Source organism: Acomys minous (assembly GCF_964271855.1).
Source record: "Acomys minous genome assembly, chromosome: 6".
NCBI lineage: Eukaryota > Metazoa > Chordata > Mammalia > Rodentia > Muridae > Acomys > Acomys minous.
This window is the reverse complement of record NC_140487.1, coordinates 51,037,124-51,057,772: the sequence shown is the minus strand read 5'-3', so window position 1 is coordinate 51,057,772 and position 20,649 is coordinate 51,037,124. Positions and strand designations below refer to the sequence as shown.

General features: G+C 38.3%; 1 protein-coding gene across 3 annotated transcripts in view; it reads right to left on the bottom strand.

The window, feature by feature from the left end:
- HERC6 (HECT and RLD domain containing E3 ubiquitin protein ligase family member 6) overlaps positions 1–20,649 on the bottom strand; it is a 73,605-nt gene that overhangs the window by 9,691 nt on the left and 43,265 nt on the right. For all 3 annotated transcript variants that reach the window (XM_084784989.1, XM_084784991.1, XM_084784990.1), the window contains exons 14-22: positions 16,534–16,638; positions 15,571–15,675; positions 9,855–9,989; positions 7,690–7,833; positions 5,681–5,847; positions 3,668–3,731; positions 2,952–3,022; positions 981–1,164; positions 784–886 (exon numbers count right to left, since the gene is read on the bottom strand). In XM_084784989.1, the coding sequence (XP_084641115.1) occupies positions 784–886; positions 981–1,164; positions 2,952–3,022; positions 3,668–3,731; positions 5,681–5,847; positions 7,690–7,833; positions 9,855–9,989; positions 15,571–15,675; positions 16,534–16,638 (1,078 nt within the window). The remainder of the gene's footprint in view (positions 1–783; positions 887–980; positions 1,165–2,951; positions 3,023–3,667; positions 3,732–5,680; positions 5,848–7,689; positions 7,834–9,854; positions 9,990–15,570; positions 15,676–16,533; positions 16,639–20,649) is intronic.

The following is a 20,649-nucleotide window of genomic DNA, read 5'->3' as shown; positions in this document are numbered from 1 at the left end:
GGACAGAAAGAAACTCCAGGGAGTCTATGACTGTGACCCTAGGTTGGATGCCTACCAGCAGGATATATGGAGCAAGAAATTGCCACCTCCTATAGCCAGGTTGAATTTCCAGTGGAGGGGTGGGGACACTAACCCACACACAAAACCTTTGACCTAGCCAATCAATGACCAACTCAACTGACAGAGCCCACCACTGACCCTAATAATGATATTCTTCTATTCTTGCGGATAGAAAGCTGGCATAACAGTCATTTGAGTGGCTTCACATAGAGGCTTTTGAAAACAGATATAGAGACACAGAGCGAAACATTAGTTGGAGTTCAGGGAATCTTATGGAAGAGGCAGGGGAAGGACTGAAAGAGCTTGAGAGGTTCAAGAAAACCTACAAAATCAGATAACATGGACACCTAGGGGCACACAGAGATGGAACCACCAACCGGAGAGCATCCATGGTATAGTTCTAGGCCCTCCACACATGTAACAGATGCAGAGCTGGGTCCTCATGTGGAACTCTAACAGCAGGAGCAGGGGCTGCCTCTGACTCTGTTGCCTGCCTTTGGATCCCTTTCCTATAACCGGATAGTCTTTCCTAGATTCAGTTGAAGAAGATATGCCCAGACCTACTTGATATGACAAGGTGGGTTGATACCCATTGGAAGTCTTCCATTCTCTGAGAAGAAAGGGAAGGGGGAACTAGGAGAAGATGAGGGAGGGGAACATTCTAGTGGGATCTTAAAAAAATAATGAATGAATGAAAAAATTAATATCCATTATAGTACTTACAGAGGAATTTTTTCTTTTCATCCAAAGTTAATTCATGGAAAGCCTTCCAAAACAGTAGAATAGTTGGATGTGATTTTTCATATCCATTGCCATACTGTGAGTCCTTGAGAACAAGAGACAAAAGAGTTACAGAAACTTCTGGAGTGATGTGGATCAATTATTTGGAAAAGTTAGAGGGCACTTAGGTTGTCACTTACATTTTCAAATTTTTTCCAGTCATAATTATCATTCCCGATTATTGCTGTCATTAGTTCTTCAGGCTGGAAATACTTGATTATATCCCAGTTACACACCTTATAAAATCCTCTATGAAATTCCTCATAAATTGTCTTTATAGAGATGTTAAAAATGTAATCAACACACTTAGAAACATAGTCTTTCCTTGAGGGAAGAAAAGTAAAAACAATGATATACCTCATCAGTGACATAATATTATCTGTTCTGCTCTTTTTACTCTATTGAGAAAGAAAAGTATTATTTCTTTTGTGTAGCCCACAAGTCTATGCAACACAGGGAAGTGAAACGTGACCAACTAGGACAAAGGTCCTTAGAGAATATAAGAGAAGGATTCAGACTTTAGAGTGTTCTCAACTTCCTACGAGAGGAATTGTAACTCCAATCTGAATAAGGTGCTCCTTGACTTTCAATTGGGATATGTCCCAATGAGCTCATTAGACATGGAAAATGCATTTGATACATCTAGCCTATAGCTTAGCCATTTCCCTTACTGGCTGCTTTCCAGCATCATAAGGAAGTACTATGCCACATAGAGAATGGTCAAAATAAAATCCAAAATTTGTGGAGTGTGATGACTATGGAATGTCATGTGCCTTCACATCATAGGAAGCTTCTTTGCCTCGACATATTTCACACTGGTCTTCCTTCCTCTTGGGAGCCATGCAGAAATCCTTTTCTCCAGCATATCATGCTTCCTCTTTGCTGGCAATTTCTATCCCATCATCAGATTTTCATATGAAAATGAAATGAAATGGAAACAGAAGGGCTGGCCCTTCTTTTTCTCCACACATCTTTCTTTCATCAGAACATTTGTGGAAATAAAGAATGGCCTTGCAGTATAATCCACACATTCCACAGTGTGCTAGATTTCCCAGTGACACTTGGTAAAGTGTGAGTGTGGATTGACTCTGTCCTGCAAGCAATTTATGTGTTGAAAATTATTTCTTCCACTGTTGGGTAGTAAGAAAATAAAAACTTGATCTAACTATAATGTTATGGTGAGGCCTTTGTAAAGTGATTAGAGTTACACAAAATCATCACAGTAGAACCCCATAATTAAACTCTGGTAGCCTTTTATGGTGAGGGAGAAAGACCAAAAGTGACACATGCTCACACTCCTTATGACTGTCAGGTACTTCCCTCTCACACTCAAGATGCTGGCCACAAGAGAACCACTCACTGATATGGTCCTTGAATTTGCAGGATGGTGAGATAACTAAAACTCTTTTCTTTATTATGTTGCCCAGTATTTGATATTTCATTATAGTAATGAAAGTAGACTAAGTGGGGTTGCCACTAGAAACATGGTAACTCCCCCAATTCCCTTTAAACAGCTTATTTAAATCACCTCTCTCTGTTGTACCTATAGCTAACCATATGCTGCTAAATGTTCAGTAACCAGTTTTCCAAAAGGAAGGAGAGGAAGGGTGGGATGTAAGGAGACAGAAAGGAAAAGAAAAACGGAAAAAAGACAGAGGAAAGAAAACCAGAAAAGACAGAAAGAAAAATCCCATTTTAATGTTTGCCAAATTTTTGTGCTCTAATATGCCTGCCATGGCTGACTTCAAACTACTGGTACTTTTAGTAATAACCTGTAGATAGTGATGAAAATTTTGCAGTCAGATCTCATAAGCTGGTACCAGCTGGTTTACTTAACACACTATATGATGGTCTATTTGAATATCAGCTTTCTGCGTACTAGGATATAAGTTATATATTTTGTCTTTTTCACAGCTCCACCACCAATATTTAAATAGTGTATGGCATAGAATAGGGACTAAAAGATATCTTAGATGACACAGACATTTATCCATATAAAAGACAAATAACTAAAACAAATATCCAAGAAGCTCAAATATATTTTAAATTGTATCAATATAAATACTTTATGCCTATTAACAATATATATATATTTGGGTCTGTAATCTTACTTGTTGGCTTCCTTCACAGGTACAGAGATCCCATTTGGAATTAAAGGAACATCTTTTTGATCCCAGTATATCTGTAACCAAAATGTAATTGACTGATAATCATAAATATAGGTCTGCTATTACTGTCCATACATCTTCCCCATACAACTTAAAATGGCTAGAGATGGATAATCACTTTTCAGTTCAGCCTTTTGTTTACTGTGTTAGTCTATTTATGTAGCCCAAGGTGGCCTCCAACTTGCTATTGCCTTGCCTCCACATCCTATGATGTACCACCACATTCAGCTCCAAACCTCAAACACACACACACACACACACACACACACACACACACACACACACACACACACACTCTTATGGCTTTTTGTTTTTGAGCTGTTTGAGACATGGTATCTTTATGATGTCCTGGCTGAGCTGGAGCTTGCTATCTACGTCAGACTGGCCTTGAATTCACTGGCCTTGACAAGGCTTAAGCTACGATGACCTCGCAAATAAAAAATTTATGTCTTCCTTAATACATAAATTATCTTTTAAAATATGGATATTACATATTAAAGGTTCTATAAAATTGTTTTTAAAATAATAGATAATGCCTGGTGATATATCTTAGCAGTATAATATTTTCTTAGCATGGGTTCAATCATCACCAACTTCCCCTTCCTACCCAAAACAAGCAGATTAAAGACAACCTGTAATCTGAATTTCTTGCTACTCACAGAAAAATACATGTTAAGTTCTTCAATGTCACCAGCCTCACAATTTAGAACCTCTTGCAGATTCCTATTGAAAAGATGCAATTTAAAATATGATACATTTGAAATTATGAAATTTCAAAGTGATAATCATTCAATAAGTAAGTAATGTAGACATGAACAAAATTCAGTATAAATTTCCTTTCTTACTCTCTCCCATTCATCTTCCTAGAAAATCTCAATTTAGAATTTGATTTGTTAGTCTGCTCTACCTCATTGAGACCATTGTATATTATATAAATGATTATAGAAAGGAGCATTCAATGACTAAGGTGGGGGGATTTATTTTTGAAAGTCTTTAGTTGTCACAAGTATAGGTTTTCATCTAGTGAGTAATGACTGCAAACACTATTAAACACGTCCCACGTCCAGCATAACCTCCCACAACAAGAATTAAAACAACCAGATACCTGCCAGGTGTGGTGGCGCACGCCTTTAATCCCAGGACTCGGGAATCAGAGGCAGGTGGATTGCTGTGAGTTTGAGGCCAGCCTGGTCAACCAAGCAAATCTAGGACAGCCAAAGCTACACAGAGAAACGCTGTCTCAAAAAGCAGAAAACAAACAACAACAACAAACAACAAAAACCCAACCAGATACCTAAGGTGATAGCTCAATGGATGCTCTTGTCTAAGAGGGAGAGACCCAGGGTTGGATCTCCAACCAAAATGTTCAAAACAGAAAACTCCAAAATGTAAAAATTGCTAATGTTGAGAAACTCTGCTCTAATAAAAAGTTACCATTAATGGTCCATGAAAAAAAGGAATGATTTTGTTCCATTTGTTGTCAACAATTTAAGAAAAATTTGTTGGCAGAAAAGCGGCATTTCATGTACATCCATTCACATACTGGTTAACCTGAGCATGCTTTCATTTTTGATAAAAATTTTGATATCTATATATGTGTGTGTGTGAATATATATATATATATATATATATATATATATATATATATATACACATATATACATATATATGCACTTACAGCACTAGATCTCTATAAATCATATGTATACACATTTATGGAATTAAATCAATGTATAAGCCACATATATGTACTCATAGCACTTTATTTATAAACCACACCAATATAATGTACTTATAATACTATATTTATAAATTATATCTCTGTATATATACATACTAATGTACTATATTTATTTATAGACCCCATCTATATATATGTACCTATCACATTATATTTATAAATCATCTATCTAAATACTTATAGCACCATATCAATTTATAAACCACATCTATGTATATTCTCTTATTGCACTATATTTATGTATATATGAAGTAATAACACTGTCTATTTAAAAACCATCTATCTATACATATATGCACTTAAACCACATATATATGAACTTAAAGCACTGTACCTATTTATAAACAATATACATATACACTCATACACTACAGATGTTTGTAAGCCACATGTGTGTATTCACTTATAGCAGTATATGTATTTATAGAACAAGACAGATGACCCACACATATCCTGAGAACTCCCCTAAGTATGTTCCACCTGGATAAAGAGCCCAGGTCCAAGGCAGGTGTGGTGGCGCACGCCTTTAATCTCAGCACTTGGGAGGCAGAGGCAGGTGGATCTCTGTGAGTTCGAGGCCAGCCTGGTCTACAAAAGAGTCCAGGGAAGCGAAGGATACACAGAGAAACCCTGTCTCAAAAAATAAACAAAACAAAACAAAACAAACAAAAAACCCGAACAAACAAACAAACAAAAGGAGCCCAGGTTCAAAGTCTTTGTTGTGTTAATTCTTATGATTAGAGGACCACCTGACTTTTCTCATTTCTGAAGGCTTGCTCTATTGCAAGTCATACTAATGGAAGCTCATGTAAAGGGCCTACAATATTAAGACTGAAGACCTTTCCTGTGTCTCTTAGTGTGTCATATTTTTTATATTTAAAAAAGCTGAGGCTTAAATGTTGTTCTTAAAAAGCAAATTATATGTACTTACTTTCCCAAGAGAAAATTGAGTTTTTTTAAATCTTCCAAAGATGGCTTTTGGTTCAGAAGTTTTTTGTATAAAGCAAGTGGAAAAGGAAGGTTGATAGCCTTTAAATTGAGTAGGGAGAGTCCACATAAGATTCCAAATAAGAAATAGTTCTTCTTCTCAAACTTAGGCTGTAAAACAAAGTTGAAAATGATCCCTAAGCTATTATAAGTAATCAGATCTACAAAGGCACAATTAGACTAATAAATAACAAAGTTTATCTCCCTTTTCTACTTAACATCATGAGTTAGGCACAAATTGGGTTTCAAAGGAATAAAAAATTCCTACTCTTTTATAAGCCATAATACAATGTAAGTTTCTTCCATAATCTTATTTCTGTTGTTTATGTTTGTTGGTTTAAGACATGTAGGATGTTCTCAAAACTCACTATACAGCTGAGGGAGACCTTGGACTCCTCTTGCTTGTACCTCGTAAGTGAGGAATTATAGCCATGTGCTACCTTGCTCAGCTTCTTGTATAATTTTCAATATATTGTATTGTTATTAACAATACAAAACATTAAGTAAATGAGTTTTTGGCTACTGATAGTGTATTTGAAATGTAGAAACATACACTCAGGTGGAATTACAAAGTTTTCATGAGAAACTTTAAGGTCCTGACCTTCCAATTCATAGAGAAAAGTGAGGCTGAGGAAGGAAGAGTGTTCTGTACTGACACATTAATTTAGCAGAATGAATGCCAGATGAGTGGGATGTCCATGGTGTCTCCTTTTAGCAGTGCAGCCCACATGGGGCTTAGCACTGGAGTAGCTCCCACATGGGGCCTCTTTCTCACTCTGGCATCCGGTCTCACTGTGTGGCTTCTTCCCCTGCAGAGATCCTGCCTTGATGCCTTGTGCCAGGAGACTATGAGAGCTAATGGACGTCAGCACCATGCCCCTGGACTTCTAGAACTCTGCACTGAATAGGCTTACTCTCCTTAACAAAGTACTCAGGGGGGTTCATTAAAGAGATGCCAACAAAGACAGACTAATGCAGCTGCTGTTACTTGTCTTCTCTGAATCTTTCTGTCCTGGTTAGAAAAACAAAACAAAACCATAAAAAAAAAAAACTTTCCAGGCCTAAACTTTAACCCAATGTAGGGAGTGTCCCTAGTGTGGAACGCCAGTGCCATTCTTGCTGTTAGCAGGCTAATGAGGTTCAGTAACTCACAGATTCTTTATTATTCCCGCTCTCCTTGCCTTACTCACTCCGTAGGTAAGCTTCTGAAATGAGTTAAAAATACAGTACAATTTTCAGTGGCCTCTCCTAGTCAGTTTTCTAGCCTATACTTTGTAATATATACTTTGGTTCAACTTGATTTTGCTGTTTTATCAAGCCATATACAAATTAAAATACAATTGTGTATGTGTGTGCATGCGTGTGCATGCATGTCTGTCTGTCTGTCTGTCTGTGTTCTCCTAAGCAGAACTATGCTTAAAAGTGAGGGCTTTGCTGAGTGTGGTAGACCCCTTTAATCCAAATACTTAGAAAGTGGAGCTAGGAAGACTGTAAGTTCAAGTCTAGCTTGGAATGCATAGTAGAACACTGAATAAGATAATGTATAAAAATGAAAAAAAATATTATAGTCAAAGAAATCAGCCAAATTTTCAGAATTAGCAGCTTTCTCTGGTAGTTCACCAACAGTTTCTACTAATAATTCTGTATTATAACTCTCATAATTAAGGGCATATCCAAAATAACTATCCCTTAGAGATTATGTAAAAAAATTTTAGGATATCCATGACATATAGTATCTTTCCACAGTTAAAAAAAATTCATGAATTATGGACACACAGCAGGACATGGTTTCCTACATGCTACCAGATCATGTCAACACATAGCTGCTGCTCTGTGGGTGATGTGTTAATACTCAGCACAGAGAAGCCACATTGTATAGTCTTGATGTTACACTATTGTCTATGGCTTTCATATTGCAGCAACATAATGTTTTATGAGAAAGATATAACTTACATTGACTGGAAACCACATGCTGGAACCATTTTCAGGATACATGAACATTTCATATTTGGGGTCTGTCATCTCTTCAAATATACAGTGGAAGAACTCTGAACTCACCCCTCCACTCTCAGGTTGAATTTCATTAACAAAATTAACCTACGAGAGAGAGAGAGAGAGAGAGAGAGAGAGAGAGAGAGAGAGAGAGAGAGAGAGAGAGAGAGAGAGAGAATTTACTTTACTTTAAGGCTCTTATTTAAAACTCAGCTTTTTGCTCTTTATGGGAAAGCCGTTAGCCTGTTCTGACACTCGCAAGTTCATTAGAACTGCCAGATCTACACACAGATTTACCTTCTCACACTCTGTCTCCCCTCAGTTTTTGCTGCCAAGCAGTGAAAGCCAGAAGCCTATTTATTCTCAGGTCATTAAGATAGTGAGTGCTTGGATCATTTACCACAGAAGAAGAAACAATACCTTGATATAAATTTTGATATGCCTCAAACCCCTGAGCCATGAAATTCTCCTGTTATTTCACCTTGTTGTCTGTCTTTGTCTTATCTTTCAGACTGAGCAACTTGGCTCTCATGAGCTGGGATCTCCAGCCTCTACTCAAAGTCTTTCTCTTTTTTAACAGTACTCCATACCTCTGGATCTGATGGCCTAGTGCTGACTTGACTTTACCCTGCCCGGTCTGATAATTCCTTTTCTGGATAATTTAATTTCTTTCATTTATTTGTATATCTAATTTTTGGTGCTGGGGATTGAATTGGGCCCACGGGCATGCTAAGCAAACACTCTACCAGTCCCAGGCCTTGTATTTTTCAATATGCACATCCTTGAGTTTTATTTCTCCAGTTTTTGCTCTTCTGTTCTGTCTCAGAAAATATTCCTTCTGATGTTTGATAAAATTCTTTGGCCTGGTCAGGATTCATGGTGAAGTCAAGTGTTAGGAAGGACAGTCTTGTCATGCTTAGTCTATTTTGTATCTGTCTTGAAGTTAAAATCTTCCTTAAGGGAAAGTCATTTCCTCCAGAGGAAAGAATTTTCTACTGATAACCTCACAGACAAAGTATGAGAAAACTAGATACAAAGTGAGTCTGGTTTCTAAAATAAAATTACTTATTTGTTTTCTATTTTAATCACATGCTGAGATCTAGTCCTTTCTGGTCTGAGTACTATCCTCCAGGATCTGTTTTCTTTTGGAGTTTACCACCTTACCCTCTCAGCTGGTTATCAGGAAAATCCACTCCCCTTTGGACTCCAGGATTCAGCTCTTACCCCCATTAGTTAGTATTCTGTTTGTATTCAATATGGCAAATGGCCTGAGGTGCCACACAGTAAACACGCTACAGGCATCCACAAAGGATTAAATGAGGAGTGGCTGGAATTGAAACCTACATTGTAGAAAGTCTAGATCCTCAGCAGGGGAAAGTGCCTGCTACACTTGTTACCTTCTGAGTGCATGAACAGTTCCAGTTCTTCACTGGTTCTTGATTGAATTCTTTTGAATGTGATTTTGCAATTCCTCCCATTGAGAGGTTAGTATATTTTCCCAGCCTTTGGCTTGGGTTCATTCATGAGCCTTCTTTGGCTCAAACAATACTTAACAATTACTAGCTTGCATCTCCAGCACTGCTGTGAGCAGAACATGCTTGTTGGTCCCAAAAGAAGGAAGGGTATATAAAGCATAACGCAATGTCCTCAGCCAGTAATACCATAGCATAGCCAATATCTATCTAGCTTTTAGATATGTGAACAAACTCAAACAAAAATACATATGGCTGGGGAATGTAGCTTAGTGGCAAAGCACTTGCTTAGCATCTGCAGAAACCCTGGTCTTAATCCTACGATCATACATACAAACACATATTCATTAAAAAAAAAAAAAGACACCTAGAGGTTCAGCTGGACTAGAAGATTTATAAAATAAATTGTTTTTATGTCATTATAATAATCAATAAATGAGTTAACCTGAAATTCAATATGTAATTAAACATTCATTCCATTCTCTCAAGGGAAAGGGGACATTTCTGGAAAACTTAAAAATGAATGCAGCTTCTTAGTTACAATTGCCTCTTACACACACACACACACACACACACACACACACACACACATGCGCGCACACACGCACACATGCACACATGCACGCACAAATCCAGTGAGACATTTTTCTTTACCGTTAGTGGTTTTCTAAAGTTTGAGACTTCAGCTTGTCTTAATTGACGCATGGTGTCTTCAATCAGGTGACTTCGTCTGACTTTCAGTATAAAGAATGGGGGTATCATGATTTCTGGAGATGCCATAGCTTCAGACTTTTGGAAGAAGAAAAATTTTAGTTCGTTCTCTTTTGGATCTTAAGACTATATCAGGGATTAAACTGAGAGTGGTGAAGCATGCCTAGAGTCCCGGGGGGTGAATGCTGGAAGTTTGAAAATTCAAGATCTGGGGCTGTTGAGATGGCTTGGCAGGCAAAGGAGCTTGCTGCCTAACCTCCAAACTTCAATTACTTCTCTGGAGCATACATGCTGAAGGGAGAGAATTGACTGAAACAGGTTGTCCTCTGAACTCCATGTGCAGATGAGATGGTAGCTTACACAATTACAGAACATAAACGTAAAACAGCTTTAGAAAGAAATTCAAGCGATCCAAGATGGTGGCACTGACCACGCACAGTATCTGATCTGCAGGACAGATCCTAGGGACCTGGCTGGGAGCAACAGACTACAAGACCTGGAGAGCCCTAGGTGAGAGGGGTCTACACAGTGCAGAGCACAGGTGGGTCTGGTCTCAGGCCATCGAACTGGCCCATGGAACACAGATGCCCAGTAACCAGACACTGGCCACATACTCATCTGATAGCTGCATCTGCGCTCTATATCACTGACTCGGTATCTGGGACTGAACTAGGGGTGGTGAAACACCAACATCTGGATCTTCTGGCCTGGAGAGAACCCAAAAAAAGAGGGTGGATCTGACCTCAGACCACCCCACCAGTCCAGAGAAATCCTTATGGTCGGTCCTGCAGCCTATTGGGGGCACTATCTCACGGAACTGTGGGTTACAGAACACCAGGGGGAAGCCCAGAGTATGGATCTGGGATTGATCTGGTTTCAGATCACCCTTACAGTCCACAGAGGCAAACAGGACCCACACAGAGTGGGGGAGGGGGAGGGATGCAGCTGTGGACACATTCTCTGACTATGGTGTGGTAGCTGTACTCTCTGGAGGGACTGAAACATGGCGCAACAGCCTGAACAGATTGGGCAGAAACCTAGCTAACTGCCACAACCCAGGGTGTGGTCCCTGTGCTCTGGTGGGACTCAACTAAGGTGCCATGACTTGAACACTTGAGCAGATGGGTAGAAACTTAGCCAAACACCCCCCAACCAACCAGCGGGTGGTTCCTACACTCTCAGGCAGACTGAACCTAGGACCCAAAGCCCCAGTGCCCAAGGGCAGAGTTTCCAAAGCCAGCCAAAGGCAGGATAACCAACTGTACCTTCACTACCTCAGACCAAATCTTGGGCTGTAGAGCACAAGCACCTGCTGGCCTAGTGGTGAGCCCAGGGTGTGAAGGAAAGCCCCCTGGAACTGAAACCCCACAAGAAGAGCATCAAGGCTGGTGGATCTGGATCCAGGGGGACGTGCACAAACTACTGTACCAAGCAATGACAATGCATACAGGAAACCTAGACCCTCCCCCTAATCAGATTTAGCCTATGGACAGTGATTTCTCCACATGTGTGTGGAGAGGGGGAGCTCATTCTGACATGAACTCTGGTGCCCCCTATTTAACTAGTTCCCCTTGGAGGGGAGGCCTGGTGGCACTCAGAAGAAGGGTAAGCAGGCTACCTGGATGAGAACTGATAGGCTGTGATCATATGGTGGGGGATAAGGTTCTGTCACAGGCCTAGGTGAGGGGAATAGGGTGAAATAGGGAGGGGGTAACAGGAAGATACAAGTGTGCGGATAACAATTGAGATGTAATCTAAATAAATAATTTTTTTTAAAGAAAGAATTTCAAGGCCATCTGTGACATATATCATGTTCAAATTCAAGGCCAGCACAGGCTACCTGGTGCCCCTCCCCCCCTTTTTTTTTACAAAAAATATATCCTATAGATTTTTAGTACTTCTTTATTATTTACTTCTTTGGTTTTGCTCTTACAAAAGATCTCACCATAAATTTCCTCTAACTCCTAATACAGCCTGTCAACCTCCTGAATGCTGGAATCATAGGTACAAAGCATCAGGCTTGATTTATATTTATTATCTTTTGTATCTTGATGCCATCCTTCTACATACTTATAATCTAAGAAAGATGTTGTGGAATCTTTACATTTGCAGGATCAGACAAACTGTGCCACTTTGCGTTCATGTGCAAAAATTAGCAACTTGGAATGAACTGTTAAGTAATTTTAAATTGATCCCTTACTATAGTACTCATCATTAATGTTGGGATCAAACATGGTAAGAGCACAATTTACCATCAGCCTTTTGAAGCCTAGTATGAGCATATAAAGTTCAGAAATTAACCATAAAGGCTGTAGAAGAGATAAGAACTGTTGGCAAGAGGGAAGACATTCTCTGAGAAGACGGTTTCTGTAAATTATAGCCATCCACTTTGGAAGTCTCAAAAACAGCATCTCAGTAGGTCACACCGCAACGGGGCATTGTTCTGAGCATTCTAAATGGGAGTGTCTTGAGTTTTCCTAAATTGTCATTACTCCTTCACTACCATAGGCATTGGTCTTGTTTCTGCTAAACTCTTTTGGATTAGAATACAGCAGACTTGGCTGCCTTTGATTTACCCTTCAGCACAGCTCTGAACCTTCAGGTCTATCACATGGACAATAAATCAATATTTAGGAATCATGAGTTAAGACAGTTTCCTTATTGTCTACCTTACAACAATGACAGTTTGATTAATAGATAATCTAAGCCAGGTATGTTTGCCCATATAAGCTTCCTACCATCTTAGGTAAGGTAATATGCGACTCGGGGTTGGGAACCCTACTCCAGATCTCTGCTACTGCCACATACTGAAACATTTATATAATTCTGGGATATTGTTCTTTTATTCCTTGTGCTTCTTCCCCCCCTTTCCACGCCTGTCCTTTACTGATTCCTGTGTTCAGGAATCTGTAGTTCTCAGATGCTTCAGCAACACTGACTGCTAGACAACTTTCCCCATGGTTCTGAGCCACACACAGTGGCCACTGATTATAGCAGGCAGAAATACCTGTGATTTCTTTTGTTTAGTGAAGACTTAGCTTGAAAATCTCCATCTTATTCTACTGTCTACATTATCTCCAACTGTTCATTATATATGAGTCTTCCATTTCTGCATTATTGCTTTTGAATTGGTTAATTTGAATTAGTTAGATGAGTTTGGAGCATACAGTTTTGACTTTGTACATCAAACACTTTGGAGAACAGAACTGTGAAGTTTGCTTCCCAAGTGCCCATGAGAATTACTATTTGAAATGGTCTCCTAGTCCTTCATGATGTATAACTTGTAAAAGTTCACGTATCTACTCATTAGCATGATAGACTATACCTTTCTATAGAGGAAAATACTACATATGGAAGTAATTGTTTAAAGGAATTTTATGAGAAGGTTATACTTGGGAAGAAAAGACTTCACTTTTTTCCCTTTGCCACAATGTCTGGCAGATGAAAATAGATATGGCTTGTTCAAACTGACTGATGACACAGTGATTAAAAGGGCCTGGTAACAATGGAAGGAGACTCTTTATCCTTGGAATATTATTGCAAGAATATTCCTTGTTTCTTGATTGCTTATTGTAATTACCTGGAATTTATGGCCTAGTGCATTTGCAAAAGTCATATGTAATTAGTGAAGCATAAAAAGGGAATATTTTGCTGTTGAAATGGTTTCTTTTGTAGACATGGTGCCCTAGACATTTTTGTTTTATACATATGGCCAATGCTGTTTGACTTTACAATATATACAATAATGTATATGATGCTGCATTCCAGTAAATTATTAAAATCTAGATGTCATAAATCAATATGACCTTTCCTAAGAAATGACCTAGAAAATGTTTGGAAAAATCCTTAATATAGTGTCTAGGGAATTACACATATAAATATATCTGTGTGTCAATATATTATATACTATGTACACATTGTTTATCCGTATATAATATGTATACATATATATATGTATATGTTATATATAATGTGTGATAATAATACAATTGTGAGGAGGATCAGAGAAGCAAGTAAGTTCTGTAATGAAATCAGCCATCATCTAAAAATTAGGAAATATATTTCGATATATAGGATATATATGTCATATAAGGTCTGTGTACTCTATAATCTGTTATTAGTTGCATGTTGAGCAGTTATGGATCCATGTGTTAATTGACATGTATTGTAAGTAGATTCTTTGATGAAATTTGAGAATTCACTAATAGTCTATGGATATAGCAATAAGTCACTAGTATTTGTTTTAATACTATAGCCATTTGGCAGAATAATAAGAGTAAGCTGTTCTCTGGGACTTCTGACTACCTAGGCACAAATTTCTTGGCCTTGATAATGGTGCCAGGTTTAATCTCATAGACTGAGCTTTAAACTGAATCAGGAAATGGTTGGTTATTTCCATAACACTCATGCCAATATTGCATCAGCTAGCATGTCTTGTCGGGATGTAATTACTGCCACTTGCAGGAGTATTGCTAGGCCAGACTGATGGTTACTTTTCTCTTGTCTCAGTGTGCACAGCACTTTCTAGGACCATAAAAGCTAGCCAGTAGGAATAAAAAGCTTCCCAGTCAGAACCTGATTGATTCATTCCATGTTCTAATGAGCCAAGTGTTCAGTGTTTTCAGTGATATGGTTGAAATCATACCCTTTCCCAATGGGCTCAGGGAACCTCACAGAAGAGGAGTTGGAAATATTGTAAGATCCAGAATCAGCGAATGACTACAAGGAAAGTGTTTCTGAATACAATAACCCATGAACTCACAGTGATTCTGACAGCAAGCTCAGTCCACACGTGACCCCAGAATGAAGTCATGGGTGAAATGTAGTACTAAATCACAACCCTGCCTGAAGAGATATTTCTGTGTCATGACTGCTGGGAGAGACGTGACCCCTCGTAGGCTCTACACCCACGAGTATTTGAGCAACACAAATTGGATTAGGGTTTAAAAACAGGAGGTTGGCTGGAGAGAGAAAAAAAAACACTAAATTAGCGAGGCAGAGAGGTGAAGGTGGATCTAGGAGATGTTTGATGAGTACTTTATATAATAAAAATACACTTTATGATATTCTCAAAGAATTAGTAAAATAGTACTAAATGTGTTTATGCTTGTAAGTCAAGCTCTGAGAAACTAAAAAATCTAAAGACTAACACTAAGAATATAGCAGTATATGAAATCAAATAGAGAAAAAGTGGAGAGAAAAAGAACAGCTTGCTAGATCTAATCAGGATGTCTAAGTTCACTGCACGCATTGTTCTTGGTTGGTACAGCAATTTGTGCAGCTGCCCTCCACCCGGGTCCAGATCCACCAGCCTTGATGGTCTCTTTGTGAGACTTCTATTAATTAGCTTTTAAATTGGACCTCCTGGAAGGTAATTAGGTTATGGGACACTATCCTTGGGGGGAGGGCTTACTATCAGCCTCACAGAATGGGTTATTTCTTGTGAGAACAGGTTGTTATAAAGTGAGGCCATCCCACAAAGTTGGCCTTTTTAGCCCATGGCAAAATTCTTTTTCGGTTCTCCTCATGTTTTAATCCTGGTGGTAGGAGATAAGGTAGTGAAGAAATGGGAACGGCCTCCTCACGATTCCTACTTCGTGTTGCTGAACCTCTAACACTTTGAGCTAAATAAATCTCTTTATAAAGAGAACATACATACCACCAGTTTTGCAGACGAGTCACATTTCATTAAGTTAATTTTGAGTGTCAAATCAAACATAAATATAATATCACTGAGAGCAACATCAGAGAATCCTATAGGTAACTAAAAAAAGAAAGAAAAATAAGCAAACATCAATTTTGACAATTAAAGAAAAAAAAACATTTACTCTTGTCCTTAACTTCATCACTTTATTTAATGCTAGGATGTTTTGAGTCTATTTTTAAACATCTAATTATATCAAACAAACCCCCTTCCTTCCTTCTTCCTTCCTTCCTTCCTTCCTTCCTTCCTTCCTTCCATCTGTCTTTCCTTCTTTGTTTTTGAGACAAAATGTCATATATCCCAGATTGACCTCAAACTCACTATGTACTAGAGGATGAGCTTGCATTTCTTTTTTTTTTAATTATTTTTTAAATGTTAAATTATTTATTGTTTCAAGTGTACAAGTGTTTTATTACTGCATGAACGTTTGTGTACCATACACATAGAGGGTCTGTAGCATCCAAAATGCCAGAAGACAACATCTGATCCCATTGAACTGGAGTTACAGACAGTTGTAACTCTAAACCATTCTAGGAATGGGAACCAGATCCCCTGGAAAAGCATCCAATTCTTTCAACCAGTGAGCCATCTCTCCAGCCCTGACCTTACACTTTTGATCCTCTGTCCTCTCTACCAAAGTGTAGAGACTATATGCATACACTGTCATACCTGATTTATGCAAACTGGAGATCAAGAACTCAGGCCTCTGTTCATGTTAAACAGGCACTCTACTAAATGAGCTACATATCTAGCCCTAAGAGGCATATTTATAAGAAAAAAAGATTGTTTCACAAGCTAAATGCTTAAGTTTTCAATGGCCATGCAATTTAGCAAATTTAGCATTATAATAAGGATACTTTCTGATCTAGAATAACACAGTTACTAACATGCCCTTACAAGGAGTTATGTTATACTTACCCAATTTTTATAAAATAATAATATTTTGTTTCCCATGTCAGTGAATTGGAAGATGTCAGAAAGCTCACTTAAGATGAAAGTACTTTCTGGAAGTTGACAGTTAGCCTTAAAGAGAACATAACGTAGAATTTCATTTTATATTAATAAATTTTATAACCTGTGATAACTAGATTTATATGCACATCTGAATATGCATTTGTCAGTGATGAAGTAAGTGTGTTTTAGGCTAGTTGAGTTGGATGGGATAACCTTCAGTGGAAAAATCAAAATCTGTCACTCAAGTATTTTCCATCTGTCAGGTGGTGGTGGTCCATATTTAATCCCAGCACTGGTGAGACAGTAGCAAGTGCATCTTTGAGTTAAAAGTGAGCCTGGTCTACAGAGTCACTTCCAGGACAGCCAAGGTACACAGAGAAACTCTGTCTCAAAACAAAACAAAACAAAACAAACTGAGAGACAAAAAGAACCATCCAAACCAGAAAACAGCAACAACAGCAGCAACAAATTTCCATCCACCTGGTACCTAGTGGTCATTGAAAAGAATCCTGGCTTTTCCAAGATGTCTTTTCTAGTTCCATCTGTAATTCCAGTTATGTGGGATCTAGCAACCTTTTCTGGCTTCTGCAGATATTTGCACACAAGTGGTGCACAGACATACATGCAAGCAAAACACCCATACACATACATTAAAAATAAAAGTTTATTTGCAAAAAACAAGAGGTTGTCTGCAAGTATGGATTGCCCACTTGTAGGCAATCAGAAAGTGACTACACATCTAGGAAATGGCTTCTGATTAGCTATGTTTGTAAGGGGCATGACCTGGGTTCCAAGAAGACACAGTGCTTACAATCAATCATTTCGTAAGCATGCATGCACAACTTACATGTACTACATGCAAATATATATATATATTAACAGAAATTTTATTATTCTTAAATTATAGGATTATATGCACTAAAACTAAAAGATAGAACTAAAGTTTAGTATTAATGGTTAAATTTAGCAAGATGTTTACAAACTAATAACAAATAGTTAGAAATTTAACTTTCAGATGAAAAGGTAGAACTGGAAGATGTAGCTTAGTTAGTAATGTTTGCTAGCACGATTGAAGCCCACTGTGTGAGTCAATTCTCAGCCCCACATACAACCAACAGACAAACCAGTCAATAATCTCAGCAACTGGGAGATAGAGAGAGGTGCAAGGTTATTTTCAGTTACATTGTGAATTTAGGCAGCCAAGGGACCAGATGCCCTGACAGAGAAGTACAGACACTGTGATGAAAAGATGAAAAGACACACAGAAAGACAGAGATATTTTACCCAAACTAAAAATTGTGAGATGGGTATAAAGGCAAATGCCTATAACCTTAGTACTTTGGAGGCTAAGGCAAAAAGACCAAATGTTCTGGGCCAGCATTAACTTGATAGCAAAACCCTGGTCCCCAAACAACAACAGCAGCAACAACCAAAGTGTTATGTGTGATGCATCTTAGCTTTATGATAGAGTGCTTGACTCATATCTGTGAAGCTGTAGGTTACATCTCCAGCACCAGGAGAGAGATAGAGATAGAGATAGAGATAGAGATAGAGATAGAGATAGAGATAGAGATAGAGATAGAGATAGAGATAGAGATAGAGGTAGATAGATGAGCAAGAGAGGGACAGAGAGACAGAGAGGAGGAAGGATGGGTGGATTGATGGAGGCAACAATGCTTTAAAGGATACCACTGAGAAGGTAAAATATATCCATAGAGTAAAAGAAACGTATGATTAAAAGAATATGCAGGGCTAGAGAGATGGCTCGGAGGTTAAGAACACTGACTGTTCTTCCAAAGCTCGTGAATTCAGTTCCTAGCAATGACGTGGTGGCTCACAACCATCTATAATGTGATCTGGTCCCCTCTTCTGGCATGCAGGTGTACATGCAGGAAGAACATTATATACATAATAATAAAGAAATAAATCTTTAAAAAAGAATATGCACATATACAACTATATACATATAAGCACACACATATAATTATAATTCAGTAATACAAACAAATACAAATTAACTTTAAAATATGCCAAACTATTTAAATAAGATATATCAGCCAATAACTATATAAAAAGATGTTCAACTTTATTAACTATTAGTTACCAGGAAATTGCAAATCAAAATCATAATGACATACCATTTATCACCTATTACTGGAGAATAATCAAAATATCAGGTAATAAGTAGTTGAGAAGAATATGAAAACATAATTTTCAGACTTTTAAAATATGAAAACAAAATTGTGCTGGTCTTTGGAAAATAAGCTACTAGTACCTCCCATGAGATAGCTTTCCTATGGCTCGACAATACTACTCTTACCTGTGTGTTGCAAAGAAATTAAAACATTTATTTACAGAAAAACTTGTATACAAATGTAAATGATCAATAAATGGAAATAAAGCAAATACCCATCAGATGCTAAAAAGACAAAAATATAGCATATTTACACAATGAATGAGAAATCTATAAAATATGTAATAGTATAATCAATTAAAGAAGATTTGAGTAAATGGAGAGATGCAGATGAGCAGACATCAATTTTGTAATATCATCTATTCTCTTTATAAATATTCTATACATTGAAATCAATGCCAAGTGAGAAACATGGCTAACAACCCAACAGACTATGTGTGATGGTATAGTCTGCACACTTGGGAGACTGAGGCGGTGGTCATCTGGGAAACAAAAATATCTTTTCCACTAAAAATAAAAAATGAAACAAAACAAAAACCCAATAGACAGACTTTGGAAAATAACAAAGTTGATTCAAATATTATATTAAATCAACAATCCTAAAGAATAAAAACCTTGACCTCTCTACCACATAGCAATATTTGTTATAAAAATAAGTAACTACAACAGTTTTTTGGTTTTGTTTGTGGAAGAGTCTCAGGTAGCTCAGATTGGCCTCAAAATGTTATCTATCTCTCTATCTCTCTCTCTGTGTGTGTACACATACATACAGACACACAGACATATACACACACTTATACAGACCCACACAGAAATGTGCACACATGCACACATCTCTGCCTATTTATGGATAGCCTAGGATGAGCTTAAACTTCTGGTTCTCCTTCTTCTGCTACCAAATGCAGGAATTATAGGATATGCCACTATGCCTGGATGGGACACTTTGATATTGGTAGAAGACAGATAAACAGGCAGGTCTGATTGGGTGATTTTCTGACTTTCTACAAATGGAATTGTAAAACTCACCAAGGAGGGAGGTAGTTAATTAACAAGGAAAGCTAAGCTATAAGAGAAAGGTTAGACTTAATAAGCAGTATCTTCAAAGTGATGTGGTGTTGTAAACCATTTATTCCAACACTTCGAAGGCACAGGGAGGCAGATGTTTAAACTGAAGACCACAGGATCCAAGATGGCAGTGCCTAACACATGCCTTGTTTGGTCAGCAGGACAGCAATGACTATTCAGCAACATAAGGACCAATAGGAGAATCATAAAAAACCATTATGAGTATCCCACAGGTAAGAGGGGTACAAATCGTGTGGAGAAAAGTTCAGTCCAGGCTCTGGCCACCCGGCAAAAATACAGAAAAGTCCTGAGTCCCCATTGAAATGGACTTGCAGCCTCCAAAATCCTGGCATGCACAGCAAGCCTTGGCTAGCAAAAATATCAGTGTCTAACACTGACCAGACACCACAGTCTGGATCACAAGTGGATCTGACTTCAGGTCACTCTGAAAATGCACCCACAGAAAGATCCTGGTGCCACAGGACGCCTGGGTGCATGACCTATGCCCAGTGGTAGCAGGCAGCTTCTGAATTCCCAGGGTGCAAGTGAGCCTTGACCCACAAAAACACCAGCATCTGTGGGTTCCAACCCTGAACAGACACCACAGTCTGGAACACAAGTGGATCTGACCGCTGGTCACTCAGGAAACCCACCAAAAGCTCTGGGTGTCCAAATAGGCACCAGGCACATGCTCAAACCAGAGGCATCACAATGGAAAAAAGTCAGCTTAAAAACACAAACGACAATCCTCAGGACTACCTGATACCACCAGAAACCAGCAGTTCCACTACTACAACAAGCCAAAGAGATACTATGGCATC